We start from the raw sequence: 27393 nt of genomic DNA, 5'->3' as shown, positions 1-27393 counted from the left end.
GTGAGGGCCAGTATAAGGGACATTTAGTACAGGGCAGATAGTGTCATCCCAGAGCATGAAGCAGCTGCAGTCTGTTAGTGCCTTATAGATGAAGATTTTCAGAGAACTCTGCAGCTGTTGAGGCAGTGTCCAGAGCCATGCGATGTGTTGTTGGGCTTGTGTGATGAGGGTGCGGAGTTCTAAAATCTTCATCAGTGCTACTTGCAGCACAAAGTGTGCAGGCAGAGTGAGTGGCTCACCACAGAGGACTTCTGCGAGGAAGGCACAGAGACTGTCTTTGTGAGCAGTACATACACATGATTCTATTTAGTGACCACTGTGACACGTAAGGCCAGCTTTAATTGTATGGTACCATCTTTCCACAAGGTTGGTTGGTTGGTTTGGGGAAGGAGACCAGACAGCGAGGTCATCGGTCTCATCGGATTAGGGAAGGACGGGGAAGGAAGTCGGCCGTGCCCTTTGAAAGGAACCATCCCGGCATTTGCATGGAGCCATTTAGGGAAATCACGGAAAACCTAAATCAGGATGGCCGGACGCGGGATTGAACCGTCGTCCTCCCGAATGCGAGTCCAGTGTGTAACCACTGCGCCACCTCGCTCGGTTTTCCACAAGGCTAATTTGCTATTTACAACAAGTAAACCTTTAGTAATATTTGACACACTATAGCATGGCCATATGCTGTTACATTTATTTAGTTGGCCGAGGTGGTCGAACAGTTCTAGGTGCAACTGTCTGGAACTGCGCGACCGCTACGGTCGCAGATTCGAATCCTGCCTCGGGCATGGATGCATGTGATGTCCTTGGGTTAGTTAGGTGGGGACTGATGACCTCAGAAGTTAAGTCCCACAGTGCTCAGAGCCATTAAACCATTAACATTTATTTACTTTTAGTTAGCCATGTACAGTCACATTAAAACAGCTGCACACAGCTACAATTAGTCAACCTTTTACTGTTGGTACATTTGTTACATACAGTTAGTTTTTAACTTATTATACAGATTCTATATGCTATTCACCAAGAGCTGGGACAAACACAAACAGCTTCACATGACCAACAGCCACCTATTCTGGTGAAAGCAGGGTTGTAGAAAATACTTCGCACACGCTTTGCAGTTTGCCACCAGCCTGACTTCACAGTAAAGTGTGCATTGCTCATGAGAAACGTATATTACAAACTTGGGCAACAATGTAATGAAAAAAGGTAAAAAACTGACAGGCAGCATAGCAGATTCAAACACAAGCTACTTTAATAACAATACGAGTTACAATAATATTAGAGAAATGATAAAACTAAGTTCATTCTGTCAAACTTAAACTACTTTAATTGAGATTTATAACAAAACGCTCTTCTCTCTCCTCTAAAATTCAGGCTAATTTCCACATTTGAGTGTCCCACTCTTCTGCAGTCACAGTTCTTTCAACTTGTTCTAATAGTTCTTGAACTTCTGACATTTTGTATGTTCTGTTTTTTGCTGCAACACAGTCTTTGATTCTGGCCCAAATTAACTTCATGGCATTTAATTCATAGTGGTATGGAGGAAGACCAGTTTTCCCTGCACTCTTATCTGTTTCATGTATTGCGCATTCATTGTGTGCCACAGTAATTCTTACTTCAACATGTCATCTTCAAAAGTGATATTTTTAGATTGTAGCCATTCTGATATAACTTGTTTATTGGACCTCACATTAGATACATTTCCTTTTTGATGAGAATGGTACAGAGCTTTATCAAGAACAATGACTGTGTTTTCATGATGCTGAGGGAGATTATCTTGAAATCACTTCTTAAACATATCAGTGAAAGTCTCCTCATGATAGTCTCCACTGTTAAGGAAGCCCATAAACACCCTTTGTTTTCAATATGTGTGGATGTTGTTCAAATGTATGTGAAATCTTATGGGACTTAACTGCTAAGGTCAGCAGTCCCTAAGCTTACACACTACTTAACCTAAACTATCCTAAGGACAAACACACACACACACCCATGCCCCAACATGTGTGGTAATCAGATGTTTTTCTTTACCCAGTGGCCCTCGTTTTTGGTGGATAATCTGGACAGAACTGCTTGTTTAAAGGATTTTATGGCATTATTTATCCAGAAGATACTCTGGTATGTCCTGCATTCAACCATGTCTCGTCCAAATAGTAAATGGGTCTTCCTTTATCTCTTAACAATTTAATGGTTCATAGATAATGCCGCCTCCATAAAATAATGTCATCCCTGTCTATTAGCATGCTATTACATCCACAACAAACATATTTAAAATTCATTTCTTTTAATTATTTATAAAATGTAGTTCTCCAAAAATTTCCCAAATCTGGATCTGCATTCACAGAAGCAATCACTTTGTCAACAGTTGGCAATATGTTATGAAAAAAAGTTAATACACTTTCCTTCGTATTGCATTCCTATCAAAACCATCAACACTTTCTGAAAGATTCTGTTGTGATTTTTCTTTCTTAGGAGACTTCAGAGAGAGTGTGTTCTTGTACTCACTTATCATACGACACACTGAAGAATGACCAGCATCTGTAGACATAGCTGTTTTCAAAACAAAAGTGACCATTGACTGCTCTGGATGCAACAGTTCCATTTTATAAAGATTAAGAACCAAATGTTTCTCTGCAGAATTTAATGAGCTCTTCTTTGATCCCTTCTTGGATGGATTCGCAAGTGACTCACCAACCTCCCCTGTTGTATCTGTGAAGGACGACAGAACAAGTTTACTCGTATGTAATACCAATGAAAAAAAGAATGGCTATTGGGTGGGCACAGAAACAATAAATGCTGAATGCAGTTACAAACACTGTTCCTACATTAATAATCAGTAATTGGTCTTATAAACATGAGGGACTTTACAATCAGATTCTAAAATCACTGCTGTATAGCGACGTACACTAATGACTTATGCTCGCAACAGACATGGCCACACAGAGCAAGCATTCCCTGTATTTTTCACTCTTCAATGGAAGTGCTGTAGTACTGCATCTTGGTGTATTTACAGGCCATCTTATTTCATTGAATAGAGTATAGGAAGTTGACCATTTATAGTTACAAGTTGTTAGGCATCTGCAGTTATGAGGGTAAGTCAATTATTATCCGCAATTTAGTTATATTTTTGTTTATGCTGGTAGTACTGTTGTTTTACGTTGATAATGCATGCTTGGTTTATTTGTTGTTATATCTTTGCGATTTTCAAGCTGCTACATTAGTTTTGTTATCGCTGCCGTGCTATTAATCATGGCTGTTCCCCTGTCTATTTGCACCAAAAAAGAGCAACGTTCAGTGATCTGTTTTTTGTGGTCAGAAGGCATATCAAGGGTTGAAATTCACTGAAGACTTTCGGTACAGTACGGGAACAGTGTTTTGCCACAATGGAGTGTCTAAGAATGCATTGAAAAATTCAGAAATGGTCGCACAAGTGTTACTCTCAGTGAAGGAGCCAGACGACCATTTTTTTGCAACAAATGAAGAAACCATTGAGCATTCACGTGAAATGATTCCCTTGGACAGACGATTAACTATTGACAAAGTGGCAAATCGTCTGCAAATTAGTCACTGTTCTGCCTATGAAAGCATCCACTACAGACTTGGGTTTCATAAAGTTTGTGCAAGATTGGTCCCAGAACAATTCATACAGCTGCATAAACAAACACGCTTGGACATCTGCAAAAAACATTTGGGTTGCTATGGAATGAAGGGGACAACTTCTTAGACAGGATCATTACTGGTGACGAAACGTGGATCCATCATTATGAGCCGGAGAGTAAACAGCAGAGTATGGGATGGAAACATCCAAAGCTGCCGTGCAACAAAAAGTTTAAGACCCAACCGTCCACAGGAAAACTGATGCTTATGTTTTTTTGGGACGCACAAGATCCAGTACAGGAACATTATGGGGAAAGGAGCACAACAATAAACAGTGTACATTACAGTGAGATGCTTACTGCTGGGCTAAAGCCTCCAATTCGAAGCAAACGCCAACGATTGCTGTCAAAAGGTGTTGTGTTGTTGCACGACAATGCCCTTCCGCATACTGCTGCTCACGCTGCTGAAACACTCCAGAAACTCAAATTTGAAGTACTGGGTCCTCCTCCATATAACCCGATGTTGCCCCTTTTGACTATCACTTGTTTGGTCCACTCAAACAGGCATAAAGGGGCCGTCAATTTGCCTCAGATGAAGCAGTGAAAGAAGCGGTGCATATCTGGCTTGCAGCTCAACTGAGAACCTTCCTTTATGAGGGCATCATGAAGCTTGTACAACGATGGACCTAGTGTGTTGAAACGCAAGGAGACTATGTTGAAAAATGATGTTCTTGTAAGTTTCCTATTTGCTTAGAATAAAATTTTATAACTACTTTGCGGATAATAATTGACTTACCCTCGTATAAGAAGTGAAGCATTTTCAGTTGTAAGTGGACATTGAATAGTTAACCATTTATTGTTGCAGACACTAAACCATCAACAACTTACAGGTGGTGATTTATTTTTGCTACATATGGTTAGCTGTATGTAAACTCTTCAAGTTACAGATCCTCTACTTTATATTTGCAAGTAGTGTTTATGGTTAATGAGCACTCTTAGTCATTCACAGTCAGGTAGCCAAACCTATTGTACTTATTTCGCACAATTTACGTGAATATTGTTAGGTACATTTACTTCACGAGGGGTATTTTGGACTTTGTACGCATTTCTAAACTAGTTATTCCACTGTAACAAAAGTATAGAATGAAGCTCAAATTTCATTTTTCCTCTAGTTACTTTTGACTCTTTGTTTTAGCTACTGACTAGGAATTGTTTCCTCAATTACTCCAGTTATTGCTTTCCACACACTGTTTGTGTGGCTTTGTTTCCTGCTACCACACTATTGATGTCTCTACACCAGTTTAGAAATATCTGTATCACACAATTGGTATGACTACCACTACTTACAATTCTTTCACGAATCATACTTGTGACCTGCAAATATTCCAGTACTGGCTGTTTCACTATAACACAATTGTGCCCTCACGTCATTTCCTCTGTAGCCACTTTCCAACACTTAATACTAGCAAATGGTTGAAAATTGTCTTGGCACTTACTCCAGTTACAGTTTCCAGTCGCATGATAAGCTTTGCAATTGGTTTTTGCTGACAGATTCTGTGTTAGTATGTTGCTGACCTCACTACAGCTGTTTAGAGATTAGTTCCCAAATTTCCCACCCATAGTGCCACTTTTGTAACTATTAACTTTTTTTATTTGTCATTAGGCTTTTGTACACTGAAGCATCAAAGAAACTGGTATAGGCTTGCATATTCAAATATAGAGATATGTAAACAGGCAGAATATGACACTGCTATATAAGTTGGCAAGTATCAGGCACAGTTGTTAGATAGGTTACTGCTGCTGCAATGAACCGTGAATATCAGGAATCCAGTAAAACATCAAATCTCCCACATTGCTATGGCCAGAAAAAGATCCTGCAAGTAGAAGCCAGCGACGACTGAAGAGAAACATTCAACATGACAGAAATGCAACCCTTCTGCAAACTGCTTCAGATTTCAATTGTGGGTCATCAACAAGTGTCAGCATGCAAACCATTCAACAAAACATCATTTACATGGGCTTTCAGAGTCGAAGGCTCACTCATGTACCCTTGATCACCACACAACACAAAGCTTTGTGCCTTGCGTGGGCCCATCAACACTGACATTTCACTGTTTATAGCTGGAAACATGTTGCCTGTTCGGACGAGTCTTGTTCCCAATTGCATTGAGCGGATTGATGTATATGGGTATGGAGATAACCTCATGAATCCATGGACCCTGTTCAAGCTGGTGGAGGCTCTGCAATGGGGTGGGGCATGTGCAGTTGGAGTGATATAGGACCCCTGATGCATCTAGGTATGACACTGACAGTTGACACATCCGTAAGTATCCAGTCTGATCACGTGAATCCATTCATGCCCGTTGTGCATTCTGACAGACTTGGTCAATTTCAGCAGGACAATGTGACACCACACACATCCAGAATGGCCACAGAGAGGCTCCAGGAGCGCTTTTCTGAGTTTAAACACTTCTGCTGGCTATCAGACTCCCCAAATATGAACATTATTAAGCATATCTGGGATGCCTTGCATTGTGCTGCTCAGAAGAGGTCTCCACCCCCTCATACTCTTAAGGATCTATGGACAACCTTGCAGGATTAATGGTGTCAGTTCCTTCCAGCATTACTTCAGACATTGGTTGAGTCCATTCCAAGTCATGTTGCAGCACTTCTGCATGCTCACGGGGGTCTTACATGATATTAGGCAGCTGCACCAGTTTCTTTGGCTCTTCAGTGTGTATATTACTTTTTATGCTGCTTATGTGCACTTAAGTTTTTGTTTTAATTTGTGACATGCTCCTTATTGTTGATACTTGCAAATAATGCAATAGTTATAAGTATGTACCATTTTCTATCTTTAAATTTTAAAAATTTTTATACTTTTCATTCTTAATTTTAATATTCTTGTCTACCGTGTTCTTTTTGCGGTAAATTTTTCTGTACACCTTTCTGAAGGAGGGCAGTAAGTGCTTGGAACTGGCAGGGAAATAAAATTTCTTTTATGCATTGGTTGCTAATAATTTTGATGTCAATTTTACACTGTCATCTGAGAAGCCATGGGTGAACAGAATACACTGAGCAATTGTAAACCAAATCACAGATTGATTTGAGCAGAATGGAGGCAGCTTAAATTATAAACCAAACTGGGTGGTGGAATAGTTGATCCATGGTTCTGCAGATTTCCAGGACAATGTTCAAATAGGCATAACGGATGAGTTCGCATTATCCATATGTGGTGTGGATGTAAAATTCAGTAGCAATGTCCAGAAATTGTCTGAAAGGTTGGACCATGTGATGTTGTGTGAAAAGATTGATCAAGGTTGGACATGTTGCAGTAGGCCTGTCAACATCAGTAAACTTTAGAGAATTCACATATCAAAGAAGCTAGCACACAGTATGGAATGATATGCATCCCAAGTAATGTCTTAAACAAAATCCTCTGATAGATTGTCTGCAGGGATACATTGTTCAGTGTCATAGTTAGCATTGTCAGCAATGGTGACACTGCACTGAGAGTGACCGTTGTCCTGCTTGAACAGCATCAGCTGCCGAGTGTTTTGCTGCAAAGCTCTAAATACATCTGGACAGAAGTCATTGTCATGTCATAGGAGTTTCAGTGTATGACAGTTGCAAGATGGCTCTATCCTCAATGCGCAGTACGTGAACGGAGAATGTAAAAGCATTCAAATGAGCTGTATGCATTCATTGTGGGTCACCAATGTAGATTTTACCCTGGAATGTAATAAAGGTAGCATGTGGTAACAAAACAGTTATGCGTAATTGTTCATGGAAACATAAAGCACACTGAAGCATAGTTCTCAGATATTTCACACCAGGCCAGTGTTGATAATCAGAAAGTTTCCTCTCTGCAGCAGACATTGTTGTTAGCAGAGTCCCCGCATACTAATTAAGGACTAGCTATCATTACATCAATCATGTAGCTTCATTTTAATTAATGAGAACAAGACAGTGATTGTGAATTTTCCACTTTAACCTAGGGTCAAAGGGTGCAGAAGGTCTGGCATATGGCATTTCTCATGGTGGAAACTGTCCTCTGAAGTGCCTTAACCTGCGTCTTAATTCAATGATAAAGGATGAGGGAGTGGCATTCCTCTGTGCAGCATTGGCATTGGTGGAAGAAGGACGGTTGGCGGAACTTAACTTAGCTGGATGTACTATTACTTCAGTTGGGGCCTTGAGTATTGGGGAGATGCTGGTCAAGAATCAGAGTCTCCGAATACTTGACCTCTCCAACAACCAACTTCATGAGGTAGGTCATGTAACTGACAAACACATGAATACAGGAACCTCATAGTCATATGAATCAATAAATGTGGTAAGTGTTGCAGGATACAGTTCATATTCATACTCCTGAAGAGCTGATGAAGAGAAGGAAGAACTGCCACATCTTTAATAAACTAGTACAAATGTAAACATTTTTATATAAATAAAATTTCCTTATAGTGGCATCTAGAAGAATTTATGATAGAAGTGTATGCCTCTTGATCTCTACTTCTGGTGTATTTCACACATTTTTATTTGTTAAAAGTTGTATAATGTGAGTTTTTGTAAGATTAAGGGTTAAGATGTTGGCTCAAACCAATTGTAAACCTGTACCATTATTATTCTGGCTATGTCTGGTATGGATGTTTCTTGAATCATTTATCAATATGCATTAAACATGTATCATCAGCAGAGATGACCATTTTTGAAGAGTCCTCCACTATCACGGGTAAATCATTTATGTAGACGAATAATAGGCAAGCGAAGTATCAGCCCTTGTCCTCCAATGCACTATGATGATTACATCTTTGTTTCTCTTTTGTAGACATAGATTCATGGCTGAACTCCACTTTTTTCACCAAGTACAAGAGTGGTTTGAAAAGTTCTTGGAACAGAATAGAAAAAAAGTACTTACATCAATGAAACCTTTTTTTTATTTTTCTATGTAGTCTCCTTTTAGATTAATGCACTTGGTCCAACGATGTTCCAGTGCCTTGATCCCATCTTGGGAATACGTTTCCTCCAGGCCTGCAAAATATGAGGGTTGTTTCAAAAATAAGGTTCCCACAGTATTTTAGACACAAGTAATTTTTTATTCCAAAAAAAGGATTACACCATTGGAAACGTTGATCTTTAAGCTATTTTTCCACATAGTCCCCATTTTTTTCCATGCATTTTTTCTGTTGAGTAATCCACTTTTGCATTCCCACCTCAAAGAAGTCTGCCGCCAACTCGTTGAGAAACATGGAAACTTCTTCTTGCAACTCCTCGTCCGTCTGGAATCGTAGACTACCTAGGTGCTCCTCAATTTCAGAAACAGATGGAAATCACTGGGTGCCAAATCGGGGCTGTAAGGGGGTGGTCAATGACATCCCAGCCAAATTTGTTGATTAACTCCTTCGTTTGTTGAGACACAGGCATTGTTTGTTGAGACACGGGCATTGTCAGGGTGGAGCCTTACGCCTTTGCTGAGTTTTCCCCTACAACGATTTTGGATAGCCCGTCTGAGCTTTTTCAGGGCCTCGCAATAACCTGTCAAGTTTATGGTGGTCCCTCTAGGCATAAAATCAGTGAGCAGTACAGCACACTGGTCACAAACACCGATGGCATGATTTTTCCTGCTGACAGCTGCTGCTTAAACTTCTTTGGTGGTGGCGATCCAGTGTGCTTCCAATGGCGCGATTGTCGTTTTGTTTCCAGAGTAATGTAATGGCAGCACGATTCATCCCCCATAACAATGGAATCAAATAAGTCTTCCTTACTCTTGTTGCATTCACTCCAGAGCTTCCAAGCACAGTTGACACACTGCTGTTTGCGGACTTCTGAAAGCATGTGCGACACCCAGCACATGCACGCCTTGTGGTGGCCTAGCTTTTCATTCAGTATCCTGTCAATTGAAGCTTCAGAAGCCTCAGGAATTTGAGCAGCCAGTTGCTGGGTGGTGATTCGCCGAACTTCGAGCAGGATTATTTTCTTGCACAGCAAATAATGATTCTATGCAGAGTGTGGCAACAGATTTAGCTGAGACATCTGTTAAGATGTAACATCATGATTAAAACATTCTTTTTATCTTCCTTTTTTGTCCCTAAGTATCTTATAGTTATTTTATAAGCTGAATCCCTGTAATCTCAGTTAAATGAACTAGTAATGGAGCCTTTAGAATTTGGAACCACCTAATATTAGTTTTTGTCAGGTTCCCCTAGGCACTATCAGCCTCCACAAATTAAGTCCAGTATATTGGTATTAAATCTGTAAATATATATTTTGAATCTTGATGTGAAAGAAATGTCCATTGCCCACATTTTAGCTGCATAAACGATAGCATGTATTATCAGCACACTGTACATTAATAATCTAAAGTCAGTTCCAAACATATCTGTATTGTTTTATGAACGGAGGGTATATAATAGTGTCCATGGTGCCAATACTCCATTTCACCATCTCATTTTTCCTTCATCACCATGAACTAACTACTCTCTGTATGCACCCACCATTGTCATCTACACTAAAGAGCTACCCTGATAGTCAAACATTCACACTGTTTTACTGTGGGAAAGTGCACTGCAGCCAAAGGAAGCAAATCATTCCAAACTGAAACTTCCCGTGAATTTCTGCAGTCAGTGTTGCCACTTACTATTGTACTTATGACTCAGTACTAGTGTAAAGCTTTTTTATGTTTCTTGTAATATATTTGTTTCATTCATTATTTTACTGTACTCATCATGTTTTTATCATAATTGCATTCATGCTTCATTAGGTTGGCCATTTAACTTTAATATTTCTTAATGCCGTGTAATAGTTTATATCACATTATCAAGAACTACCATATTTGTGTTTCTAGAAAGGAGGGAAATATCTTGAAGATGGTCTGAAACATAACCAGACACTCCTGCAGCTTGATCTAAGAGTGACAGGTATTTTAGAAGAAAATAGTTTAAATATAATGCTTGACCTACAAAAAAATAAAGAACTACACAAGAAACAACAGAAAAAATTACGAAGTAAGTTGGTTAACTTGTTCATGAAAGTATTCTTGCACAAAGATTTATTGTAGAGTATCATTATTATTATTTTTTCCTTTTTATTACAGAAGGACATAAAAGCCGAGTTTATTTCCAAGATATGGTGTAAAACAGAGTATTTCTAGGACATTGTGGATGTGAAGAAATGCAGAAATTTTCAACATTTGGAGGACCTTTTTATTTTAATCTAAATTTTCTTTGTTGACATCATTCTATAAAACAAAGGAATTATGTTCTTGTGACACTATCTTGATAACAAATATGGATGTTTCAGTATTTGTAAAAAGTATGATCCACAATGAAGTATCAATAGAAATTATGTCTTTCATAAATATTAAGTATGACATAAAATGGCTGTACTTGTATGTTAGATATCTTTTAAATTTCACATTACGTCCTGAAACAGCAGTGTTTCTGAGGATGACACTAGCATCATCACATGCTGGCACAGAAGCAGAACTGTCAACTCGTAAACTGTAAAGTGCCGCTTTTAAATATTTCTGTATAAGCTACTTCAGGTGTTATTGCTCCAGCCAGGTGTGACATTTATGACATCATGCAGTCTTCTCATGGGTGGGTGGTACGACTGGTCTACAGAGTGCCACAAAAGTCACACACAACGATGCTGTTCGTGGCTGTAGATGCATGTCCATAACAAAGGTGAGAAGGAAAACCTGGACGGGCGATATGGGGAGAGACAAATCAGATGTAAATTATGAGACAGTAACAAAGTATGAGCAGCATGAAATTAGTACAGAAGGGAGCCACTAGGTAATATAAATATGGTATGGTAGGTTCTAACAATGTAAGTTGTGTAGGAGTGACTCACCAAACAGTAGAACCATTGAGTCATTAACAGACACAGAAAAAAGAATGACGTTTTGCTAGATATCAGTCAAATATAGTGATGTCAGTGTAATTAATTTCTTACATATGAACATCCCTTTACAAGTCTCATTTCAGTAGAGATTTCACAGAATCCTAATTGCATTTTTTTAAAGGAGGATTACTTTATTTATATCCCCATACTTCTGTTCCATAGGTGAGGTATGATAACACAAGTGCAGAGTATGCCCTACACATACACTTCTGATGTTGAATGTACATTGTTCTCTTTGTAGGAACAGATTTTTCTTTTATTTCTGTTATAAAAGATCAACATGATGTTAAAGGATGGGGGATGCCTGTCTTAATATTATGGCATTGTTATTTGTATAGAAAGAAAAATTCTGTCAAGGAAACTCTAGAAGTTTTAAGAGAGTATTGCTGGTCAATAGTCCCCTAAAAAACGTGAAATTCCAGTATTGCTGATGGCCACATAGTAAACAACATGACACTGTTCTACCTTTTGGAACTAATAGTTCCTTACTCAGGGAGGAGAGCAGGATAGATGGGGTTATGTCAAAAAGAAAATGGAGGCCATTTGGACCCCAAGGTAGCCAGTTGTGTCATACAGTATTAATTTCGTACCGTCATCAGACAATGTTTCAATGCACTGCTTCATTTAATATATAAGGTGTGTTCAAATGAAACCCAGACGTTAGTGTAAAGTAATGGTAACGATTTTATTAACTCAAAAATGTAGTTATATATCTAAAAACAAAGATGATGTGACTTACCAAACGAAAGCGCTGGCAGGTCGATAGACACACAACCATACACACAAAATTCTAGCTTTCGCAGCCAACGGTTGCTTCGTCAGGAAAGAGGGAAGGAGAGGGAAAGACGAAAGGATGTGGGTTTTAAGGGAGAGGGTAAGGAGTCATTCCAATCCCGGGAGCGGAAAGACTTACCTTAGGGGGAAAAAAGGACGGGTATACACTCGCACACACACACACATATCCATCCACACATATACAGACACAAGCAGACATATTCAAAGACAATGGTCTTTGGTCTTTGAATATGTCTGCTTGTGTCTGTATATGTGTGGATGGATATGTGTGTGTGTGCGAGTGTATACCCGTCCTTTTTTCCCCCTAAGGTAAGTCTTTCCGCTCCCGGGATTGGAATGACTCCTTACCCTCCCCCTTAAAACCCACATCCTTTCGTCTTTCCCTCTCCTTCCCTCTTTCCTGATGAAGCAACCGTTGGCTGCGAAAGCTAGAATTTTGTGTGTATGTTTGTGTTTGTTTGTGTGTCTATCGACCTGCCAGCGCTTTCGTTTGGTAAGTCACATCATCTTTGTTTTTAGATATATTTTTCCCACATGGAATGTTTCCCTCTATTATATTCAAAAATGAACTAGAATGGGTAAGAGTGAATGATTGCATCTTTTTAAAATAATGAAGAAAATTTTGCCCTATCCAGTAGAAACTTAATTATGTATTTTATTTGCAATTGTCTCTATTTAAGTTGTGTCTGTATACTCGAAAATAGTCGCCAAAACTGTTGGCACATTTATCCCATTTTGACACTAGCTGGTTGATTCCATCCTTGAAGAAACTAGTCGGCAGTTGTCAGATTCAGACCTGGACCCAGTCACACACTTCTTCAGCCATTGTGAATCAATGTCCGCAAATAGCTTCCAAACATATGAAAGTCACATGGTGAAAGGTCGAGATGGTACGGTGGATGTTCCAGCATTTCCCACCAAAACTGCTGCAATGTCATCTTCACAGCACAAATTTTTGAAAGTTCAAGTGTTGATGCATTATGATGTGGGCAGTGCTCACGCTAATACACAGTAACCGTCAGATCTCATTCACGGTGATTGTGTGGCTGTCCAAGACTAAAGCAATCACTTCCAGACCATTTCTGGTGTTATGACACGATGAGCCTGTCGGGCTCGTCTTCCAGTGACTCGTGCCCATTGAGGAATCGTTTGAGCCATTCCACAACACTTGAATGACCAGACTGTCCTCAGTGTGCACATCTTTCGGCGGTCGATACGTTTCATGGCCTCCAACTCCCTCTGGCACCTAAAATTGAATCACTCCTCATTTTTCATGCTTACTCTCCTGCGTGTTCGGTAGAGGATGATAACTAGTGTGACCACCTTCTCTTCGGCATGAAACCACATTGGCACTATGCAACATCAGATGGTGTGCACGCATCAGTCTCTCTACCAATAGATGGCGCCACCGTACCCACAGTTACATGGTGCCACCTTATGTGTAAGGCAAAGGTAGACACACTGACCAGGATTCATTTAAAAGAACCTCATATAATATGGATAATAAAAGTGCCAGAATGATTCTACCTTGTTCTGTGGGTAGGTCTTTAATATATAATATGGATAATAAAAGCTTCATAATGATTCTTGTGGCTCAGTTTGTCTCACCATAGCTGTACATCCTAATAATTTAAGTCTCATTGTGTTCAGCTGGTATAACTTGGCACCTCTGCTGTAAGTATGACTGGAAGAGACTTCTAGCCATTCTTATGATACCCTTAGTTTTAAGTTTATTAAGTAGCAGCTAGTAGTTTTCAGTTTATTAAGTAGCAGCTAGCGGGAAACCATATAAATTCATTTGATAGATCTAGAAACGAGCATGGCCCCATTTCTCTGTCATCTAATTTAATTAATATTGTTTGTGGTAGATCACATACAGCAGATGATGTTGAATAACCTTTCCTAAAACCATGTTGTATACCTCGTGATGCTTTTCCTTTCACAAGAAAGTTACCTGTCTCAGTGTAATAACTATACTTGGAATTGAAATTAAAGTGATTGGCCAGTAATTTTCATTTTTATCTATACTATTTTTGTACAAAGTGTTGGCTGTTGTGATTTTTAATTTAGATGGAAACACATTTATTTCAACTTCCATTGGACTGATGAACTAGAATGGGTAAGAGTGAATGATTGCATCTTTTTAAAATAATGAAGAAAATTTTGCCCTATCCAGTAGAAACTTAATTATGTATTTTATTTGCTATTGTCTCTATTTAAGTTGTGTCTGTTTCATGCATGTACACCAATTTTTGTTTGTTATAAGGATATCTAAAATGACCAGGACCAGAGGATGTACATAGGATGCCTGAATCAACAAAATGGTTATTAAAAGTGCTACTAACCATATGAGGCTGCCCACATGTTTTGGGAGCCAGACTTCTCTACATGTACACAGAGAACAAGAAGACTTGGAATATTGTTTACAGAAATGTATTACAACAGATTTCTCGCTCTCCATACACACCAAGGCAATTGCAATGTTTTCCATGTGAGGCATGTTCCATACAGTCAGGAAATTGTTTACTGCCTTTACTGACATATTTTGTAATTTGCTGCTGGGTTGCATACAATGTTTTGGCTTATGTAAGTGAGTGAATTGTGAGTGACATGTATTCTGTCAGCTTCTCCCATCATCTCAAAATTTGGTGGTGTTCCCTTCCCCCTTCCTCGCCCCCCTTCCTCTGTCACCCCTCTCCACAAGCGCCCGCCCGCGTGTACACACACACACACACACACACACACACACACACACACACACACACACACACACACACACACACACCAATATTGCAGGTTTGCTGGGCCACAAGTGGCTCACGCCGCATGACCTCCAAGAGAGAATTTTCACGATGACACATACATGTGGATAGTGAGTTTTGGCATTAACATTTCTTTATAAGTAACTATTTAACCACAGGTAATACTGCTGGTGCATTACAAAAATTATTCTACTCCTCTCCAAATTTTTATGCAGAATATACATCGTACCAAGTCTCAGATTGCAGTGAGGACTCCTATAAAAGACTTTTCACTTACACATCTAATTACTCCTATATCATGCATACTTAGTGAATCATGCATACTAATTATTTCAGTGGTCTGTCAGACGTGATCATAGTGGTGAAAATTTACTATATCCTTCCATTCTGTAGAAAATTTTCAGGCAGGAATGACTAACTCATATCTGTATCTTTAAAAGAAAAGAAGCCTGTAAATGGTCAGCAGATTGCCATATTTACAAATTAATTTGTGATGTGAATTTAAAAGGACTAGTTCCACTTTATTACAATTTATTATGCAAATGATCCCTGGAACATCGAACTAACTAACTACTGTGTTGTGACCTGATGAATTATGCACATAAATAATGGTACACTGGTGCAGAATGTACAAAACTGTTTAAGGGGAGTATGATGGTTCTATCTCGGCCATGTTAAATTGTATGACTTTAGGAACATTTTTCTCCCTAACCAATTGACATATTATCATGATTTTTTTGTTGTGATCCTTATATCTTTATCTTCATGTTAAACTTATAACTCTTAAAAATAATAAAAACTTATATTTAAAATATATTTTTTAAAGTAACCATAAAAACTGCAGGTTTCTTACATTAATTAGTTCTTTAAAAGATATTCATATTTCCTCAGTTTAAATTAACAACTAACAAATAAGGAACAATTTTTAAAAAATCATGTTGATAACATTAATAGTAGCCAAGAAAAATGTTCCTTACCATTGAAAAACACAGTTGTTGGGGAAATGCAAATAAATATAAGACTATTAAACAATGATTTTATTCTTACTTTGGGGGAACCATTCCAGCTTCATATGAAGGTCTATCTGGATCTTCTAGTTCTTCAAACTGGTCCTCATTCTTTCTTCTTGCTTGCTGTGTGGCCTGGTGAAACTTTTTCTCAATTTCTGTGACAGCTTTGTCTGCTTTTTTAATACGAAGTTCGTCCTTTTTCAAAAACTTGACACGGTTCTTGCCTGGAGATATGCCCAGATGACTTAAAATTTTACACTTTGCTAAATTTCCTTTACTGAAACTTGTAATAGCTTTGTACACTCCCAACTGAAATGTAGTCAACAAAATAAAAGTTTCTTTTGGTAGCCGTGACCATACAACATTGTTGAACGACTCCGACGGATTTTACGTTCCACCATGTAGGCACTTCCACAAGAGGTCAGGATGGGCCAAGTCTCTAAATATGGGTTTTATTTGTTCCATGCCAGCAAAAGGAAGATGAGTGTGCTCATAAGGCTCATTTTTCTCTTGGGCTTTTCAGAATTTGCACTAACTTGTCTCACCTTTTGGGCATAGTCCGTGTCCAGATGTGTCTTCGTTGGTAGCCCTCAAATGAAAAAATTCTGCCCAGGCTGTTGCCATCATGTCCTTTAGAGTTTTTGTAGCATCCCTTCTTATAGCTAGACCATAATATAGTTGTATTTGATTTATAGCCTCATCAGCAAAGCTGTCATGAGCCCTGATGGTTTTGCCGTCAGAAAGTTTTGTTTTCCCAAGTTTCTGTTTCAGTTTCCTGAGGCGACTACCCATCCACTTCTGGACGTGACCACAACATTCCAATTTCTCAATTGAGAAGTCGGGACAATATGGTTTGGCCTCACAAACCTTAGGGTAAGAAGCCCTGTCCCCATCTCCTAAATAATACTTGTACCGCACTCCATATTTCGGCAGTGATTCTTGGAACATTTCCACAACTTCTTTTACCTCCATTCCTCCACTTACTCCAGAGTAGTTAGCTAGGCAATCATTATCATGATTGTTGGTCATTCTATTTTCGCATCTGCAAAATTTTAACATCAATTACCTTGCCTGTGTTTTCTGCAATTGCAGTTACAAGTCCATTGAATGAAGTGTGGCCCCTACGTCCGTCTAATATTGCTGTCAAGTGTCTATTACCATTATTTTCACCAACACTTTCTTCAATAACAGCCTTCATACTTTCTTCACAGACCTCTGTTGCAGCATCTCAAAGAATCTTATTGTAATAATTGAAAGCTGGCAGAGTCGGCAAGTTCATTACACCGCCGAAAGTTTTTGTCACTTCTTCACCTTTTCCAGTACATCGGAATGTGTAGGCTAATCGAACATTTACTTCTGATTGTTTAGAGTCTGGTAAGCATGGAGAATTAGTAGTGAACATTTCAAAAGAACAGTCACTGCACTTTATTACTATTGGTGCTTGTAAGCCTAGCCTGGTTCCAGTAGAGATGGTAAGGGATCCTTCACATTTCACGCACATCGCAATTTGGCTAACTAGGCTACCTAAACTGTTGATATTAACAATATCATAGCAACCTTCTTCTTTTCCATATATTCATATTTAGCCAAGTTATGGGTAAGCTTCTTAGAAGAAGAGCTTGTTTTAGAAGCACAAGCAGCTTCAGTACTAGTACTAGGCCTAGGCTAACCTTCACAGTGGACTTCCACTTCAGATTCACCATGATGCAAAAACTGTTTTTGGTTGCATCTCCCCCCACTGAACTCATGTTTTCTTTTCTTGTTTTGTATTCACAGCATTTTTACATAATATAGACTTATTTGCTGAGATCTAAACATTGAACTGCAAATATCGTAAACAAACTTCACTTTCAATCACCACAAACAAAGAACTGAAAGCGACAAAGTAATCTAGCAACTGTTTGCGAGCACATAGTGTGCAGATGTGAGTATTGTCAGAATGCTATATAAGGCTGTTTGAATAAACAACTGTCAATACTGCCACTGTTTGATTGTACACTCTGGCATAAATCTGCCCTCTCCCTCACCATTCCTCTCAATCATCCTGATCTTTAGCAGCCTGGAAAAATGGCAGGTCATTACAATAACATAATTTCATTACCATGGAAAACTACGTGTGTCAGATTTGAAACCTAAGACCAACAACCTAGTCAGCTTTATATATTGACTGTCCGTGATTAAGAGAAAGTCATTTGTTTAGCTTGAAAACCCATAATTCATAAGTTATTGATTAGTTAAGATATAATTTCAAGACACTGTCCATTTTTATACCTTGCCTATTTCAAAATTCTATTTTGATTATACAAGGGCATGCTGAAAAGCATTGCCCTGAATTTTTAATGAGGGCAGACTTAAAGCTTTCTAAATGAAACAAATATCATTTACATTCTACATAATTATTCTTCATATCTACATATTTATTTCTCAACATAATCAGCCTCTGCCAATGAGAGACCAGTTTGTCGATACCGTTATTACAGAATGTTTCACTTGGTTGATGGAGCCACAACCTCACCTCTCCTTGCACCACTTCATCACTATTAACATGAAATCCTTGGAGGTGTTCTCTAAGCTTTGGAAACAAGTAAAAATTGGATGAGGCCAAGTGGAGGCTCTACAGAGGATGACTGACAGATGTGAGCCCAAGGTGTCAAACTGTTGCAGATGTCGCCGCACTCACGTGTGTAGCCTGGCATCATGATGCTGAAGGGGAGGGCTCTCCAGGTGTGGACAAACTCTTTGAATTCGAAACTTGATTACAAAACAGCGTTTCTCATGCACCAGTGTAGTTACATTATACACTACCATGTTATGTGCTACAATTTGGAACCCTCTAGAGGCAGAAGGCTCCAAATATGAAGAGTAAAGAATTAGAATGTTAATAACACTTGTTTTCAGAATGAGATTTTTCACTCTGCAGCAGAGTGTGCACTGATATGAAACTTCCTGGCAGATTAAAACTGTGTGCCAGACAGAGACTCAAACTCAGGACCTTTACCTTTCTCGGGCAAGTTCTCTACCAACTGAGCTACCCAAGCATGACTCATGCTCCATCCTCACAACTTTAGTTCTGCCAGTATCTCATCTCCTACCTTCCAAACTTTACAGAAGCTTCTGCATCATTACAATATAGAAGTTACTACCTTGAGCAGACCAGATGGGGACTTCACTGTGGATGGCATCATTCCTCTGGTGTGTATGGAGGTTAAGCATTGCTGCTGTTCCTCCTAAAAATCTCCAACATGGAAACAAAGTCCCCTCTCTTTAGTGTTCTCTCGTTGACTCAACTGTTTCTCAGGCTGTGAACAGGGTGCTAACAGCAAGCTGTCAGTGCATGAAGGCCAGTGGGCTGGATTTCTCGCTGCACCTGGCATGGAGGTCAGTGGGAGCGGTTCAGTGACCTCACCATGCAGCTGTTGTGGTTGATTGGACAGCCTTCATCATTGCCTTAGTCATCTGCTGCAGCATCTCAGTGAGCCCGAGACCTGGCTGAGTACTGCAGACAGCGAGGCAAGCAGTGTGGCCACCAGTGACAGCAGCTGGGATGGCCTGGAGCGATATATCAGTACAATGAGTATTAGAAACTTTGCCACTACTGCTGCCTTCTAAAGTGGTTCCGTTTTCTGAGGGGCAGCGCATTTTCTCCTTGCGAGGAGCATCTTGCCATGCCTCTGATGTCTGTTCTGTTGCACTACATTTGTACACCCTTTCCCATCTTATTATGTTGTCTCCTGGGACAGGGCAGCTGCAGTCTCAGTACTGAGTGGTGTTGATGTGCAGTGGTAGTGTAGGCTGGCCTCCCCACTGATTGGAAGCGTGGTCATGGATTTTGGGCAGAGCGGCCAACCGTAATCTTCACTGGCAGGCCATGCAGGTGAACTTCTGTGGATTTAAACATCTCTCTCACAGCACATTAGCTCACAATGTGGTTGCCATTGCAGTTCTTGCACATTGGAGGGTGCATCTTTGGGTGCAGGCAGTGCAAGCTTTCATGGTCTCCCACACACTAGAAGCGTGCCTCAAGGAAGTAACAGTGCCAAGTAACATGTCCCACCCTTTGCCAGAGGAAACAGTGCTGAGATCCTCATTTATGCTTCCGTGGTTCTGTGGTCACTGATGTCCTGGCCACCACTGTCAGTTAGGGCTCCCTGTTCACCACATTTCCCTGTACGACGACAAGCAGTGACAGCGATTCTCTCTATCTCGGGTCTTCTAGTTCTTCTTTTATGTTCCCAAGGTCTGCTCAATGTGGGGAAACCCTTGAACATGATCCTCAACAGCTTTTCCGAAATTGTGGTTTGCGCCAACAGCTGTGCCACCTCTCATCACCTTCCTGTAGTGCTCACATTTCGACAGCTGCACTCTTACCAGGTGTTTTCTCACAGTCTTGACGGCGTAGACATCTGACATCCACTGACCAAGTCACTGCTGGAAGCCTCTGTAGTCATCCTTGACCTCTATGATGATTGGTGATGGTTTGAGATCGGTCCACCTGGTGTTTTGCACTAGGCAGCAGTTGCTGGCCTCTTCCCTGTTTGGTTGTCAAGTGTTTGCTGGGGCAGATGTCTTCTGTTTCTCCTCCAGTGGTTGAAAGTGATGTGAGGTAGGTGTCGCGATTTTGCTGTCAGTTCGCACAGTTTTGGATGCATGTTTTCTTTTCAATGTCACCTCCTGCCAGGTGCAATCTTTGGCATTCTTTGTAGTTTCAGCTAGCACGGTGGTTGTGCCACACTTGAATGTCACTGACAGCCAGGCGTGAGCCAACATACTGGTGTTTGCAACTGTCCTCTTATTGTCTCATATGGTGGAGTCTGATAAGGCTCTCTTCTTCGGTGAGTGTTCACCCATCAGTTGTGCTGCAGCAGTGGTCCTGGAGTGGCTTCTCTATTCATTGTCCAGGTGGAAAAGATTATTTGTGCCTCTCTTTTCTTCCATACCTTCTCTGGTATGCTGGAGTAGTGGTGTGGCACTGTAGGGTGAGCCCCTGCATTGGAATCTTCATCTGAGCTGTGTACGTCCAATACTGTTGATGGAGGCTGTGTCTTGATCAGGGGGGTTTCAGATGGGGCTGACAGCAGAGCAGGCTTCACCAGATGGCGATCTGCCACACCATTCACTGTGTTGAGCACCCCTAAGAACAATGGGCATGGCCATGGCACACCCGTGTTGAAACGAGGGGGAGCACATTGGAGAAAGGCACATGCCGTATCAGATGTGCTACTATCACTTTATCTTGTCACAAGCATGGCTGAAACTGCATTCACATTCATAAGCACGGCTCCTGACTGCATCACATCTCAGGTCAGTGCAGTGCATTGTGTTTTGGTAAAACACTAGGATAGAAAAGTTTTTGTATATAAAGTAAATGGTCCTAAAAATCTATGCTGGTTATGTTTAAAATTTCTCTCTTTTGTTTCATTGATTAATATAGCAAAAATGTGAATGACCAGTTACCACCCAAGGGTGAGACTATAAAAAGCCACACATTAGCTGGGAACTAGTGGTTGGACTATGAATTCACGGGGCTACAGACTATATTAATAGTATTGGTGAAAGCCTATATGAACAGTGTAAAGAGTACTGCACAGTGATACCATCAGAATTGTTGAGTACTATGTTAATGTAATGACAATAGCAGGTGAGTAGTTTAAGTGTTCATCTTCAACTGTGCACTTACATGAGACCAGGCTGTCAACAGTTATTATGTTGCATGATTTCATTATTGTGTTAATGATTATTATCTGGCATCATCAAGAATTATGTGTTGTGGGAATAAACTGCCCATAAATTACAATGCTGTTAACTCAAGATTTTAATGACATACCTACAACTTCATATTCCAATGGACTTCTCCTATTGAGATTTTAGATTCAGAGTTTGCAGTGACATGTTGGAAATGGAGAAACTGGCAGAGTAAAGAACACACAATGAAAATGCTTCATATTGAGTTTGTCTGTCCAATATATGACAACCTCCACGTATCTATTCTACTTGACTCAAATTACTGGACAGAGCATAGATGTCGAAATTCGTCGTAGGAATTTAATTCTGAGACAGGCCTGAAGGTTTAGCAACATTTTCAGTCTCTTTATCTACCTGTCAATCACATTACATTTCAGCTATATGGTGAGTTGTTATCTTAGGCCTTCCTTTATTTATAATCCACCAAGAACATTCCATTATCATACTCATTGTTACCATGCTGTTTAATATATGCATACAATGGGCATTATACAAAGCAAAGGATAATTTACCTGAAGAGGTACTAAGATCTGTTGTCATTGTATTTTCCTTACAGTATAAAAGCTTTGGCAGAAAGCGAGGATCACCTGAATCCTTACTGGGATGGAGATCAGATCAACTAGAATATCAGTACCTGTAGCAATGTACTGCGGTGCCATGTTGAAGAATTTACCAGTTTTATCAGTAAAATCAAAACTGGAATTAATTTTAGAATTCACCAAGCAAAAATTCACCAAGAAAACTATTCGTTTAAAAAAGAATTAGAACTAACATAAGTATAAATATAGTCATGACTTTTGTGTGGAGCATGAGCCTACATGAAAGCATAATGTGCACTATAGATGCAGCATACAAGAAAAAAAATTCAGTCTTTTGAGCTATAGTACTCCTGCAGAATATTAAGATCATCGGTAGACAGTGTTACTAATGAAGTACTGGTGCACATAGTTGCAAAATCAGACCTGTGGTACACTTCAGCTGCAAGGAGAAATGTTTGGATTAGGTAAATATTAAAACATTAAGATCCCTTAAATATAATATTTGAAGGGAGAATAAAAGGAAATAATAACAGAGGGTAACCCTAGCTAGAGTACATTACCAAACTTGTAAAGGACATGGTTTAGAAACAAGGAAACTAGCTGAGGACACTAGAGTATGGACATTGGAAACCAATCTGTGTATTCAGAATGAAATTTTCACTCTGCGGTGGAGTGTGCATTGATATGAAACTTCTTGACAGATTAAAACTGTACAGGGACTTGAACTCGGTATCTTTGTTTTTTGCAGACAAGTGCCGTACTGACTGAGCTACCCAAACACAACTCACAACCCATCCTCCCAAGTTCAAGTCTTTCTCCAGCACACAGTTTTAATCTGCCAGAAAGGTTCAGCCTGTATACTGATCGCTGAAGAAGAAACTTCCAAAAGATGAAAAAAGCTCATAGATACTGAGGATTAGTTTCACTTTCAGGTCAGAGAAAGAATTCCATATTCATTTTAAATGCATCTGTGTATCTCATATGTCCAATAGGTATATTTTTTCTTTCATTTTGTTGGAGAGAAAGGAAATGAGACAGTATACTTGGTGAGGCAACTATCTTTTGCCTCTTCAGATATATTTGCAGTTTACTTTCATCTGAACAAATAGTGACAGGGGTAAAATGAAACAATGACCAACCCAATTTCACAATTTCGTTATTGACTGAGATACATGATTGACTTTTTTATTATAAAAAAAGAAAAGGAAGCCATGGAATTGTTTTGTTAGAGAATAGCAGATATTTGTGAAACAAATTTAGTGATATAATTAATTTTTGAGCAAATTACACTTTGTAGGCCTAAGGTTTTTTTTTATTCTGTTGGTATACCCATTTGAGTGACATGTCACCCATAAGTTTAAACCACTCTTCACAGAAACTTGTGCTCTGAGGTTGAGATACAAGTCATGCTTGAGTTTTAGAGTTGAAAAAGGTTTGAACTCCTTGTTCTTTATTGAAGAGAATCTTGTTTCACTGAAAAGATATTCAGACAACCACAAGACTGAGATGTTTAACTTTTATGCTTCCTATAATATGATCAGTAAATGGTCAGACATTCACGAAAACATCAGATGCAATGAACTGTGTTTTACATAAAATGATTAGAATTTGTAGTTGAAATTGATTATTTTACATAAAAATCTGAGCTATTCGTTGTGCACAGGTAAACAGGGTGCATACGACCCGGGACAACCAGGAGATCTGGGAAAAACCCGGGAATTTTTTCATCCAGGAGAAAACCGGGAAAAACCAGGGAATTTGTAGAATTCCAGGAATTTTTCGTTGTTTTAGTTTTCAGTTAAATTTTTGTAATTTTGACTGGTAATAATCGATAATCTAATGAAGGTTATTACTGTATCCCACTACTGCAGAATAATACTGCAACAATAAAATGTGAACGAGAAAGAAACCAAAATAAAACATAAATTGCAAAGGAAATGTGCCATATACAACAACAAAACACAGTGCTCATACAAGTGTTCGCCAACAGCAAAATGTGTCAAAGGCCTTAGGAAGACTATGCAATGCTTCATAACAACAAATTGCCTCCGATGAGTTTGACGTCAAAACTGTTTACATTATATTCGTTTTAGCAGTTAAGAGCAGGCTCATGCACAAGCGCAGTTGAGTGGCGTGTGAGTAGTACCTTCTCCTGTTTCTGGCTACAGAAATGTGGCTGTTGGCTGTGTAAGCAGTCGCAGCAAGCAGCTAGATGCAACTGGGAAAAGTTTTACTGCCGCACCCAAGCTGCCAGATTCACCCGTGCGCAGCGGGCCCGGAGCTATGAGGGAGGGAGGAGTGGGGGGGGGGGGGGCAAATCATCATATTCTTGAGGAGAAAAACCCTTCCCTTGTTTCACAAAGCGCTGTATGTGTTGTCCTTAAGGTAAATTAGATTAAGTAGTGTGTAAGCCTAGGGGCCAATGATATCAGCAGTTTGGTCCCAAGAGGAAAAAAATCCATAAGTTGATTTTGGAATGCGTGCATAGTGTACGTGATGTCTCTGTCAGGGGAATCCTCATTGCATCTAGAAATAAACTTTCCTGCAGGCAAAAGGGGACCGGGCTATACAAGCTGAGCGGAGTAAAGCCGAACGAGTGAACACCTATTGCTGTCTGATTATGTTGTTGTTTGGGTTTGCGAATGATCAGCATTGTTATAATTACTAGGGAAATCCATAGATTCAGACTACCAGAATGGAGATAAATGACTAACAGGTAAGAAAGATTACGTATTATCTTCTCGATGTATCCAGGAAACTGAAATTTTGTCAAAATTTTTGGCCAGATCGCTACACTAGTAAGGGCCAGTTATACAGTCCCCGTCTAGCAGCCGTTTAAGTTGTGTTCTGGAAGTAACGCGGAAAATGGTTTATACGAACAAAACAACTCCTAACCAGAGAGTAATCAGGGATATTTAAATCAGTGATTCTGGCAGGGTTAGTGAAGTTAAACGGCGAACAAATTTTGACAATGGCAGGAATATCTACAGAATTGGTGATGACAAGATTGTTTGTTAGAATGTGGAAGGAGAAGAAGCGGGGACATCACTCAAATTATGGAAGAATAAGACGATTCCAAATTTATATAATATTTCTAAATACTACTTTTCAATCTCATGCTTGAGAAACTGGTGCCTATGAGTGAAATAAGATAAAACTTTTTGCTTTTTGTAGGCCTAATAGGCATTTTATATTGGTACTTAGTGAATTATATTCTGTCGTGTTATAAAAATGACCATTTGTGCCAAAACAGTCTCGTTTATTTGGCATGTGTTACAATTTCTGCAGTGTTAGAAATGCCTATTTTATTTTATCTAGAAGACAGTGTCAAAATTGATGTAATCATATCGAGAAACCACACCAGTATTGTGTACTATTTGTATTAACAGCTTACACAGTATTAAACAATGATTTTTCAGTTTTTCATGAAGTAAAATGTTTGACGAACTTTGATGAGGTAATAGATTCTGTCGCAGAAAGGAAAGCAAACCCTGTAAAGCTGTAGCAAGATTAGAGAGAAAACAATGCTAGGAGCTAAGGATTGAAGAAATGTGTACTGTATTGCTTGTCTCTTGTCTTTACTGGTTTTATGTATCCTATATTTAATTTTATGTCACCCAAAATATAAAGTTATTAGCTAACAGGCAATAAAGAATGCAAATTTTCTGAAGAGTTCTTGTTCTCCTGATTACAAATAATCCCATCCAGTATTAATTGCGAGTTGTTTTTTTTTTTTTTTTTTAAGAGAGGCAAGGATATCAAACCAGGTAACTGGGAGCAGGAGAGGCATCACAGGACATTTCAATTTCCACTGTCGTGAATATAGCTTGATGGCATCCAGTACAAAATATACACGTTTCAATTCCACGGAGTGAAATAGTAATGTTAGATAGAAGAATGCTGTGTGAAGAGGGGTGGCACCGCACTATGGTACACTTAAGGCCCAATAACATGTCGTACATTTCCTTGAACATATATGTTTTATGTATCAGACTCTTCAGAAGGATGTGTGCTACAAAATGAATATATCTTTGAAAACTCGATTTTTTAAATTTTTTATGTCGTATCTTAAATGCTCGAAGGAGGGAGCCTGGAAAGCAGGGAGGGGGGGAGGGAGGCACTATCTTGGTATTGCCCAGTTCGGAAATATCGGAGATCTGAAGCTGGTGCGCAGAGCAGTCTGAGTTATAGTGGCAAAGTGTGTAACCTACATGTGACCAGTGTTTACATTTAGTGATTTTGCTGTTTCCTCTTCGTTTACTGCTCTCACGTCAAATGAAAACAAAATGGATTTCTGTGGCCTGGAGCTATCAAGTGAATTAAAATACATTCACATAATTATGGAAGGCTAATATATGTTATTAGTTTTAGATTTTATTTTATTTCCACTTTTCTGACAGCTATGCAATAATCGCCTTGTAGAACAATGAAGTTATTTTTGCCAGTTTGCTAAAGGAATTTGGTTGTTATTAATCTTTTACACTGAGGCAGTCAATGTGTTTGAAACAAAGTGTTTAGTTCCACACTATTGGCTAATTTCAACTGCTCGCTGCGTTTCAAGTGCATGTTTTCATCTTCTAGCATGTATGGCATTATGCTATAATAAAGAATCAAAAATGAGTTAATACAATACTGGAGCTCCAAGAAAATTTAAATCCCAAATCCCACACTGAAAACCTTAATATCAGGTCAAGGCCTACTCATTGGAAATGTGGACATACGAATGTGCTATTTAAGTATGCACTTTAAATGTGCCATTTTAGTATGGATCACGAAATTCCAATGCTCTTGGAGTATCCACTGATGTCTTTTTTCTTTTATGACATAATGTAAGATCTTTTAATTTTTTACACGTATGAACATACCGACTTCCTGCGTCATAGCAGCTGCCAAAGCACGGTGGCACCTGTTATGTGTCGCTCTCTGACGACTACTGAAACGAACCTATTTCTAATAGATTGTGGGAAAGTATTGCAAATGGTGGTTTGAAAAGCGTTACTTTCAAAGTAAATTTCCTTTTACGCAAGTTCAACTGTGTGCAAGAATGTACGAT

At 39.3% G+C, this 27393-nt stretch overlaps 1 protein-coding gene across 1 annotated transcript in view; it reads left to right on the top strand.

Annotated features, from left to right (window-relative positions):
• The window catches only part of LOC126204149 (dynein regulatory complex subunit 5), a 139626-nt gene that overhangs the window by 73955 nt on the left and 38278 nt on the right, over positions 1-27393 (top strand). Inside the window, exons 7-8 of the mRNA XM_049938558.1 lie at positions 7586-7857; positions 10432-10591. Coding sequence (XP_049794515.1) covers positions 7586-7857; positions 10432-10591 — 432 coding nt within the window. The remainder of the gene's footprint in view (positions 1-7585; positions 7858-10431; positions 10592-27393) is intronic.

Source organism: Schistocerca nitens, chromosome 9 (assembly GCF_023898315.1).
Source record: "Schistocerca nitens isolate TAMUIC-IGC-003100 chromosome 9, iqSchNite1.1, whole genome shotgun sequence".
In the NCBI taxonomy this organism is placed as follows: domain Eukaryota; kingdom Metazoa; phylum Arthropoda; class Insecta; order Orthoptera; family Acrididae; genus Schistocerca; species Schistocerca nitens.
The sequence above is the reverse complement of the archived record's forward strand: the minus strand, read 5'-3'. Positions and strand labels throughout refer to the sequence as shown.